General features: G+C 48.9%; 1 protein-coding gene across 1 annotated transcript in view; it reads left to right on the top strand.

The window, feature by feature from the left end:
• Nucleotides 1–548: 548 nt before the first annotated feature.
• The window catches only part of LOC308372413 (uncharacterized protein), a gene marked incomplete at its 5' end in the record, with an annotated part of 19,447 nt that continues 9,930 nt past the window's right edge, over nucleotides 549–10,065 (top strand). Inside the window, 11 exons of the mRNA XM_080847566.1 lie at nucleotides 549–1,421; nucleotides 1,540–1,643; nucleotides 5,536–5,632; nucleotides 6,354–6,509; nucleotides 6,936–7,084; nucleotides 7,436–7,571; nucleotides 7,929–8,141; nucleotides 8,381–8,548; nucleotides 8,873–8,977; nucleotides 9,380–9,532; nucleotides 9,943–10,065. The exon at nucleotides 9,943–10,065 is cut by the window's right edge and continues 48 nt beyond it. Of these exons, the coding sequence (XP_080703692.1) occupies nucleotides 549–1,421; nucleotides 1,540–1,643; nucleotides 5,536–5,632; nucleotides 6,354–6,509; nucleotides 6,936–7,084; nucleotides 7,436–7,571; nucleotides 7,929–8,141; nucleotides 8,381–8,548; nucleotides 8,873–8,977; nucleotides 9,380–9,532; nucleotides 9,943–10,065 (2,277 nt within the window). The remainder of the gene's footprint in view (nucleotides 1,422–1,539; nucleotides 1,644–5,535; nucleotides 5,633–6,353; nucleotides 6,510–6,935; nucleotides 7,085–7,435; nucleotides 7,572–7,928; nucleotides 8,142–8,380; nucleotides 8,549–8,872; nucleotides 8,978–9,379; nucleotides 9,533–9,942) is intronic.

The following is a 10,065-nucleotide window of genomic DNA, read 5'->3' as shown; positions in this document are numbered from 1 at the left end:
TCTCTGTCAGTGGTTTGTGTCTGTAGTTTGTGTTTTGTGTCAGTATTTTGTGAAAGGTAAGTGGGTTTTTCTGTTGTGTGTTCTTTCTGTAAACTCTGGAGAACTCTAAAGAGGGGGAACTAGTGATTAGAATCAGCTGTGTCAGGCCAGGGGTGGAGCCCACACATGGAAATACTTCAGCTATCTGGAGCCCAGCTGGGCGGCTGCTGGCCAAACCTGACCCTTTCTCACTCTTCTCTCGCAGTAGGAAAGAGCGTGCAGGGGACACCCATTCCACTCTGCTGAGATCCAGCATGGAGCCGCCGTCAGGGTGTGCGTCTCTGGAGCGTCGCCCCCCTGTGAGCCCCAGGGCCATTGGCCTACCCCAGGGGCAGCTGGAGGGGGGAGCGGGGGCATTTGGGCTGAAGGTCCACGTCCAGGGGACTGACGGCCACTCTTTCGTGGTTCTGAACAAGAACCAGAGCCTGCAGGGCTACGGTGGCCCGGAGGTGACGTTTGTGGAGCACTGTAGTGTCTACAATTCCACAGGAGGGGGCTACCGCCCGGAGATGCTCCCCCACTCTCCCAGGCAGCCCTCCCACGTGGGGGGGTCCCACACCGACCTGAGGGGGCGCCCCCCAGGAGCCACCTCCCCCCTGCTCAACTACCAGAGGCACCCGGAGCTCCTCAGGCCCTATCATCCCCATGACAACAGCCTGGAGCTGGACAGCAGCGGCAGCCGCGGCCCTCGCCAGCAGCCCTCGCCCTTCCCCGCCTGCAGCCCCGAGCCTCTCAGGATGATGACCTCTGACCCCCCCGCCTCGCCCCAGCCTGCCTACTCTCTGGTGGTGCACAAGGCCAGGATCCCGCTGCCCCTGGCTGCACGCGAGCAGGACGCGAAGGACAGGCCGCAGGTCAAGGGTCACTCAGCGTCTTCGCAGAGGGGCGACCATGCCAAGCTTCCTCACGTCGCTTCTAAACCAGCCACTGAGAGTAAGGGAGAACCCGGCGCGGGGTCTCTGATTGGTGGGTTTAATCAAGTGGAGGCGGGCCAGAGTGCTGGGCGGTCTCTGATTGGTGGGATTGATCAAACGATGACAGCTAGGAGCCAGATGAGTGGAGAGGAGGGGAGGCGTTCACGCAGCGCAGGCAACTCTGCCTCCTCTGACCCCGTTGCCACGGAGACAGCCAGCGGGGTCAGAGGTGATGTGGGGGCAGGGTCAAGCGCCCCTCTATCACCCAGACCTCCAGTCACGAAGGGGGGGACCCCAGGACCAGAGGCAGCAGGAGAGGGGGCAGCAGAGAGGGCAGGACCTCAGAGGGCAGATGCCCCAGAGCAGAAGTGCCCCAAACCTGCCAAGGTTCTGCTGAAGGTGGAGAAGACCGAGTCCAGGAGGGTCCATCAGAGCGGAGGCCTGCACGCGCCGGAGAGAGAAAAGCAGGTACAGGTACATACATCCACCAGCTCTTGAGTCACGGTGGCAGAAGATCACATGAAGAGAGATGTGTGTCTGTGTGTATTTTAATGGGATGTGTGTCTGTGTGTATTTTTCTAAACAGGTCACTCCTGACCTTCTGAAGGGCCAGCGAAAGCCTCCCCCCAACAAAGCGCCTGTGACAGAAGGCAGTGCCAGACAGGCTCTCTTCAACTACCTGAAGCTCGGGTATGTGTGTTCATGTACTACGGTTAAGTGTGTGGGCGAGGCACTCGCGTGTGTGCTCATGTACTACGGTTAAGTGTGTGAGCGAGGCTCGGGTGTTTGGTATTCCTGTACTACGGTTAAATGCGTGAGCGAGGTACGTGTGTGTGTGTGTGTTCATGTACTATGGTTAAATGCGTGAGCAAGGCACGTGTGTGTGTGTGTTCATGTACTATGGTTAAGTGGTGTGTGTGTTCATGTACTATGGTTAAATGTGTGAGCGAGGCATGTGTGTGTTCATGTACTACAGTTAGGCCGAATCTTGATTCTTCCCCTTGCCCCTTTTGCTTTGTCTTGTCTTTGTCTTAACCCTAGCACTTGCAAGTGTAAGGGCCAAGGGCTGAAAACTTTACCCTATGAAATGAGACGCCACTCGGTTTCGGGTACGTCACTTGGCGTCGCTGGATAATACAGGATGGTACATGTAAAGCACAGGTCGATGTCTTCAAACAAGTGCTGTCATTCACAGATATCAAACGGAGTTCGCGGATAAGTTATCTGTAGACATGCGTGACTGTATGAGCTATGAAACTAGCGATTTAAAAAAAGTTTCAATTATGGTTGCAAATATATATACGACTGTATAGAGCACAAAACTAGACTGTCGTAATTGTTTTGTGGACGGTACATGTAAAGCACGGATCGATGTCTCCAAAGCAAGTGCTGTCATTCACAGATATCAAACGTAATTCGTGGATAATAAAGTTATCTGTACACATGCATGGAGTCAGGCTAGTCCTAGCAAGCTACCATATAATCCAATGAAGTGGTGGCATACGCGCTAATTGTAACCTAAAACTACCGTTTGAAAGCTTCAGTTAAGACCTTCAATACTATGCATAGCTCGTGTAGCACATTTCAGATCAAACCGAGTCATTATAAACATATAAAAAGTTGTGTAGATAGCTTTATTCATGTAAAATATTCCTCGCTTCAAGCAGCCATTTTTTTTTTAAAATTCCCGAGCTGGTTTCGCTGTGTGCTCTGGGATAGCCCTTGGAGGAGCAAGGTAGCTCTCCGATCATCTTAAAAACGAGGGCCATACACCACTTAATCTTACCCCTTAATCTTGATCAAATTGGGTATTGAGACACCACTAGCTCTCACATGAACGCGCAACTTCAAGGGTAAGGGGAAAGATAAGGGGTAAGGGGAAGTATTGAGATTGGGCCTTAAATATGTGAGCGAGGCACGGGTGTGTGTGTGTGTTAATGTGCTACAGTAAAGTGTGTGAGCGAGGCACGTGTGTGTGTGTGTGTGTGTGTTCATGTACTATGGTTCAGTGAGTGAGCGAGGCACGTGTGTGTGTGTGTGTGTGTGTTCATGAACTATGGTTTAATGTGTGAGCAAGGTGTGTGTTCATGTACTATGGTTAAATGTGTGAGTGAATGAGAAATGTCCAGAACTCTCTAATGGTGTGTTGGGCTGGGTGGGGTTTACTGCTCTCAGTGATGAGGGCGTTAGATGGGATCCTCCTGAGTAGAAGGCTGTTGATTTAGCTGCTCTGATCCCCCAGTCACACACACACACACACACACACGCACACACACACACACACACACTGACTGACTCACTCATACTCAAATTCACATTCACTGGAATGCAGGAACTGTAGGCCGAGCTCCATGAAGCTGATAAAATATGAGTCCGTTCCCCCCCACACACACACACACCACACACACACTGCCTGGAAATCTACAGGAATGCCTGCAGGAGTGCAGTTCTGAACTCCCTATGTGGTTATGTTAATGGATTATGTGTCTGTTTGTGTTGTGTATGTGTGCTGTATAAATATCCCCAAGGGTTCCTCTGCCACATTCTCATTTACACGTGATATACTGTAACCAAGACTTCTTTGGAATGGAAAGACTTAAGACTTTGAACAAAACATTTCTAAAACGCTGGGAGAAATGAACACGTCGCAGTGCTAACTTGCAGATGAAGTTACAGAACTGTTTGATAAGAAATGAGCACGTTACACTACTAACTTGCAAGAGTAGTTACAGAACTGTTTGATGTATTTGGACCATACCTCACTCTAGAGGTCTGCGATGGATGATTTTTCAGTCAATTACATTTGGTGCCGCTCTTACCGGCATCGTTCATGTTGAGTGTCATTCATGTGACATGTGTGTGTAATAGTGAATAGTGACCCGTGTTAATGGGTTTACATGTGTGTGTAATAGTGAATAGTGACCCGTGTTAATTTGGTGTGGCATCGTTCATGTTGAGTGTCATTCATGTCACATGTGTGTGTTATAGTGAATAGTGACTTGTGTTAATAGGGTTTACATGTGTGTGTTATAGTGAATAGTGACCCGTGTTAATAGGATTAATAGGGTTTACATGTGTGTGTATTAGTGAATAGTGACTTGTGTTAATAGGATTTACATGTGTGTGTTATAGTGAATAGTGACGTGTTAATAGGGTTTACATGTGTGTGTTATAGTGAATAGTGACGTGTTAATAGGGTTTACATGTGTGTGTAATAGTGAATAGTGACCCGTGTTAATTTGGTGTGGCATCGTTCATGTTTAGTGTCCTTCATGTTACAAGTGTGTGTGTATTAGTGAATAGTGACTTGTGTTAATAGGATTTACATGTGTGTGTTATAGTGAATAGTGGCGTGTTAATAGGGTTTACATGTGTGTGTTATAGTGAATAGTGACGTGTTAATGGGTTTACATGTGTGTGTAATAGTGAATAGTGACACGTGTTAATGGGTTTACATGTGTGTATAATAGTGAATAGTGACGTGTTAATAGGGTTTACATGTGTGTGTTATAGTGAATAGTGACTTGTGTTAATAGGATTTACATGTGTGTGTTATAGTGAATAGTGACGTGTTAATAGGGTTACTTTACATGTGTGTGTTATAGTGAATAGTGACGTGTTAATGGGTTTACATGTGTGTGTATTAGTGAATAGTGACTTGTGTTAATAGGATTTACATGTGTGTGTAATAGTGAATAATGACTTGTGTTAATAGGATTTACATGTGTGTGTTATAGTGAATAGTGACGTGTTAATAGGATTTACATGTGTGTGTTATAGTGAATAGTGACTTGTGTTAATAGGATTTACATGTGTGTGTTATAGTGAATAGTGACTTGTGTTAATAGGGTTTACATGTGTGTGTGTACTAGTGAATAGTGACTTGTGTTAATAGGATTTACATGTGTGTGTTATAGTGAATAGTGACGTGTTAATAGGATTTACATGTGTGTGTTATAGTGAATAGTGACGTGTTAATAGGATTTACATGTGTGTGTTATAGTGAATAGTGACGTGTTAATAGGATTTACATGTGTGTGTTAAAGTGAATAGTGACGTGTTAATAGGGTTTACATGTGTGTGTAATAGTGAATAGTGATGTGTTAATAGGGTTTACGTGTGTGTGTACTAGTGAATAGTGACTTGTGTTAATAGGATTTACATGTGTGTGTTATAGTGAATAGTGACGTGTTAATAGGATTTACATGTGTGTGTTATAGTGAATAGTGACGTGTTAATAGGATTTACATGTGTGTGTTAAAGTGAATAGTGACGTGTTAATAGGGTTTACATGTGTGTGTAATAGTGAATAGTGATGTGTTAATAGGGTTTACGTGTGTGTGTACTAGTGAATAGTGACTTGTGTTAATAGGATTTACATGTGTGTGTTATAGTGAATAGTGACGTGTTAATAGGATTTACATGTGTGTGTTATAGTGAATAGTGACGTGTTAATAGGGTTTACATGTGTGTGTAATAGTGAATAGTGACACGTGTTAATGGGGTTTGAATAGTGGGGGTTGAATAGTGACAGAGAGGCTCAGTGACAGAATGCGTTCTCAGAGTTGTGTCTCTCTTACAGGACTGCAGACACCGATGATGTCATACGGAGAAAAGTCAAGAAGATGTTTGAGAAAATCCACTTGCTGAAGTCATGGGGCGCTGATAAACTGGAGGAGGTGTGTGAGAGTGTGTGTTGTTTCTGTTTGTGATAGTGTGCGTGTTGGGCTGATTGTGTGTGTGCGTGAGTGTGTGTGTGTGTGTGTGTGTGTGTGTGTGTGTGTGTGTGTGTGTGTGTGTGTGTGTGTGTGTGTGTGTGTGTGTGTGTGCGCGAGAGTGTGTTTGTGTGTGTTGTTTCTGTGTGTGAGTGTGTGTGTACGTGATCTGCATGATCTGTGTGAGGTGTATCTGTGTGTGTGTGATCTGCTGATGTAGGTGAAATACTTACTCCCTGTGGCTGAGTCATGTGTGTGTCTGGGCTTTTCCCGCCCTTCCCTGTGTGTGTGTGTGTGTGTGTGTGTGTGTGTGTGTGTGTGTGTGTGTGTGTGTGTGTGTGTGTGTGTGTGTTTGGACTTTCCTGCCCATCCCTGGGCTGCTCTGAGAGATTGACCCCCTGACCACCCCCACCTCCTCTCCCATGTTCTCTCCCTCCTCCTCTTCCTCCCTCCTCTCCCCCCTCTTCTATCTCCCTCCCTTCTCTCTCTCTCCTCTCCCTTGTTCTCTCCCTCTTCCTCACTCTCCCTCCCTCCTCTCTCCCACCTCCTCTCTCTCCCCCATCCTCCCCTCTCTTCCCCCTCCCCTCTCTCCCCCATCCTCCCCTCTCTCCTCGCATTCCCTCCTCATCCCCTCTGTCCCCCATCCTCCCCTCTCTCCCTCCTCCTCGCTCTCCCTCTGTCCCAGCTTCCAGCTGCAGTCTCTGAGGGGGAGGTCAGGACTGAGAAGAAGGTCAGGACGGAGAAGAAGGTGAAGACTGAGAGGGCAGTCAGCAGTGAGAGGAGTGGTGTGTTGGAGATCCAGGCCTCCCAGCTGAAGAAACAGCTGGAGGAAGAGATAAAGGTAAGGAATGCAACTGTCCTACAGTAGCCCAATACCCTGATACCCCAATACCCCAGCACTCCAGTACTCTAATACCCCAGCACTCCAGTACTCTAATACCCCAATACTCCAGTACTCTAATACCCCAATACTCCAGCACTCTAATACCCCAATACTCTATTACCCCAATACTCCAATACCCCAAGACTCTAACATTCTAATAACCCAAAACCCCAGTACTATAATACCCCAATACTCCAATACCCTAGTACTTCAGTACTCCAATAGATTGTATGTGAATATTGATGTGATAAAGCTTGCTCTGTAAAGATTGTGTGTGAAGATTTTATGTGATAAAGATTATTGTGTGAAGATCGTTGTGTGAATGTCGTTGTGTGAAGGGCGTTGTATGAAGGTCATTGTGTGAAGGTCGTTGTGTTCCTTCAGAGATCCCGTAGTAGCGCTGAGGTCTGCACACAGACGGAGCAGGAGGGGAGGAGGCTGCAGGAGGAGCTGTCCAGACGCAAGGAGGAGCAGGAGAGCCTCAGGCAGCAGCTCACAGACAAGGAGAGAGATCTTCAGGCCGCCCTACAGCAGTAAGACCCGCTACAAGCCCAGTTTAAAGGAACAATCACAAGCAGTTTCCTGAAGTAGTTGTATTTATAGTTACAGTTGTAGTTTGAAGTTGTAGTTCTAGTTGAAGTATAATAAAATAAACATTACATAGAAAAACTTCTACTGTGCAGCTCCTGACTGATGTTATGCTGTTCTTTGTTGTTCTGGTGTGCTGCTCACTACTGATGTTCTCTGATGTTTTCTGATGTTCTTGTCTGCTGCTCCTGACTGCTGTTCTGCCGTTCTCTGCTGTTCCCTGCTGTCCCTGACTGCTGTTCTCTGATGTTCCCGTGTTCCTGACTGCTGTTCTGCTGTTCTGTGCTGTTCCCCAGGCTCCAGCAGGTGAGGAGGGAGCGGGAGCGGTGCTGTTCTGAGATCAGGGACCTGCAGCAGCAGCTCTCAGAGATGCATGACGAGCTGGATGAGGTCAAACAGGTGGAGGCAGGAGAACGACAGAACATCATGCAGGTAAGACAACTCCCTCTTCCTCTCCTTTTCTCTCCCTCTCTCTCTCCTCCCTCTCTCTCTCTCTATACCCTTTTTTACCTCTACCTCTCTCTCTCCTATTCTATCCTCCCTCTCTCCTTCTCTATCCTCCCTCTTTCTCTCTATACATTTACATTAAGATTTACATTTAGTCATTTAGCAGACGCTTTTGCCTCTCCCTCTCTCTCTCCTTCCCTCTCCTCTCTCTTTCTCTCTCTCCGTCTCTCCTTCCTCTCCTCTCTTGTTTACATTTGTTCTGTCTGTGTCGCCCTCTCCCTCTCTCCCTCCTTCTCCCTCTCTCCTTCACCTTCTCTCCCTCTCCCTGTGTCTCTGTCCCAGGACCTGGTGAGCCTGAAGCTGGAGTTCCAGGAGGTTCTGACCTCTCAGGAGGCGCAGGAGGACGCGCTGAGGAGGAAGGAGCGCGAGCTGACGGCCCTGAGAGGAGCGCTGGAGGAGGAGATTACCGCTCATGCCGAGGAGGTCACCACCCTGAAGGAGACGCGGGAGCGGGAGGTGCAACAGCTGCAGCGAGCCTCTGAGGAGGCCAGACGGGTGAGAGAGGAGAAGGGAGGAGATTAGGAGGGAGAAGTAGAGAGGAGCAAAGGGGGACAGGAGTAGGAGTGTGTGTATATGTGTGTGTACACGTGTAAATGTGTGTGTGTACATGTGTGTGTACACGTGTAAATGTGTGTGTATACATGTGTGTGTACACGTATACATGTGTGTGTACATGCGTAAATGTGTGTGTGTACATGTGTAAATGTTTGGTGATATCTGACCCTTTTCTTCAGAGACCAGCAAGGGAGGTGCAGCGGGGAGCGACGGGGCAGGAGCAGGAGGTGGAGGTGCTCTCCAGGCAGGTGCAGGAGCTGGAGAACCGCGTGATCCAACTCAGACACCTCCTCAAAGAAGCGGAGAGCCGCGAGGAACAGCTCAGGGAACAGACAAACACACTCCTGGTAAGACTGACAGCCTGATGATAGAGGTGGTCCTGGGTGTTGAGTCTGCTGGTCACTGAAAGTCTGTGTGTGTGTGTGTGTGTGTATGGTTTTGCAGGATTGTGTGTTCGTGTGTGTGTGCGGGTGTGTCATATGTGTTTATGTTTGTGTGTGTGTCTTTGTATGTGGATTGTGTAGGTATGTATGTATGTATGTATGTACTGTATGTATGTGTGTGTGTGTGTGTGTGTGTGTGTGTGTGTGTGTGTGTGTATGTTTGCGTATATAAATGTATATATATACATATGTGTGTGTTTATGTTTATGTTATGTGTGTGTTGCTCAGAAGGAGAAGGAGCAGCTGGAGGTGTCTCTGGAGGAGGCGCGGCAGCAGGAGGAGGAACTGTGTGCGGCAAACCAGGCGCTGACACGACACCTGGAAGACACACAGGTGAGAGCTCTAAGGACGGGGCACACACAGACACACACACACACACACACTTCCCTTTTACCCCTCTCCCCTATACCCCTTATGTTCTGTTACCCCTCTCCTCCTCTGCCCTGTTACCTCTCTCCCCTCTCCTCTTCTGCCCATGTCCTCTTCTGCCCTGTTACCCCTCTCCCCTCACCCCTCTCCTCTTCTGCCCCTGTTACCCCTCTCCCCTCTCCTCTTCTGCCCTGTTACCCCTCTCCCCTCACCCCTCTCCTCTTCTGCCCTGTTACCCCTCACCTCTCTCCCCTCTCCTCTTCTGTCCTGTTACCCCTCACCTCTCACCCCTCTCCTCTTCTGTCCTGTTACCCCTCTCCCCTCTCCTCTACTGCCTTGTCACCCCTCTCCTCTTCTGCCCTGTAGAGTGATCTGAGGTGCCTGGGCCAGGAGCACAAGGAGCTGCAGCGGAGGCTGAGGGAGGAGGGCGGGCACGTGGAGGAGCTGAAGAAGGAGCGGGTCCATATGGAGGAAGAGAGGAGGAAACAGGACGCGGTGATGGAGCAGCTGCAGGAGGAGGTGAGAGCCAGAGCAGGAGGAGGAGGAGGGAAGGAGGAAGTGAGAGCCAGAGCAGGAGGAGGAGGAGGGAAGGGAAGGAGGAGGTGCTGGAGGTGGAGGAAGAGGAGGAGAAGGAGTTGTATTTCTCTCCTCACAATGGAGGAGTTGTATGTCTCTCATCACAATGATGTGTGTCCCTCTTTCTCCACTCTCCCTACAACTCTTTCTTTCTCTCCTTCCACACCTCCCCGTTTCCTTCTCTTCTCTCTCTGATCTGTCATTGTACTCGCTGTTCTCTCCCTCTTCTCTCTCTATCCTGTCATTGTACTCGCTGTTCTCCCCCTCTTCTCTCTCTATCCCGTCATTCTCCTCGCTGTTCTCCTCCTCTTCTCTCTCTAACCCGTCATGGTACTCCCTCTCCTCCTCCTCAGATGATCCTGGTGGTCCAGGAGTCGGAGCGCAGCACTGTGCGTCTGCAGGAGCAGGTCGACGAGGCGCGCGGACAGACTGAGGGGAAGAGGAGTGACCTCCTCACGCAGCTGCAGGAGCGCAGG

The sequence above is a fragment of the Sprattus sprattus genome (genome assembly GCF_963457725.1).
Source record: "Sprattus sprattus genome assembly, chromosome: 11".
NCBI classification, from domain to species: domain Eukaryota; kingdom Metazoa; phylum Chordata; class Actinopteri; order Clupeiformes; family Clupeidae; genus Sprattus; species Sprattus sprattus.
This window is presented reverse-complemented; position numbering and strand designations above follow the sequence as displayed.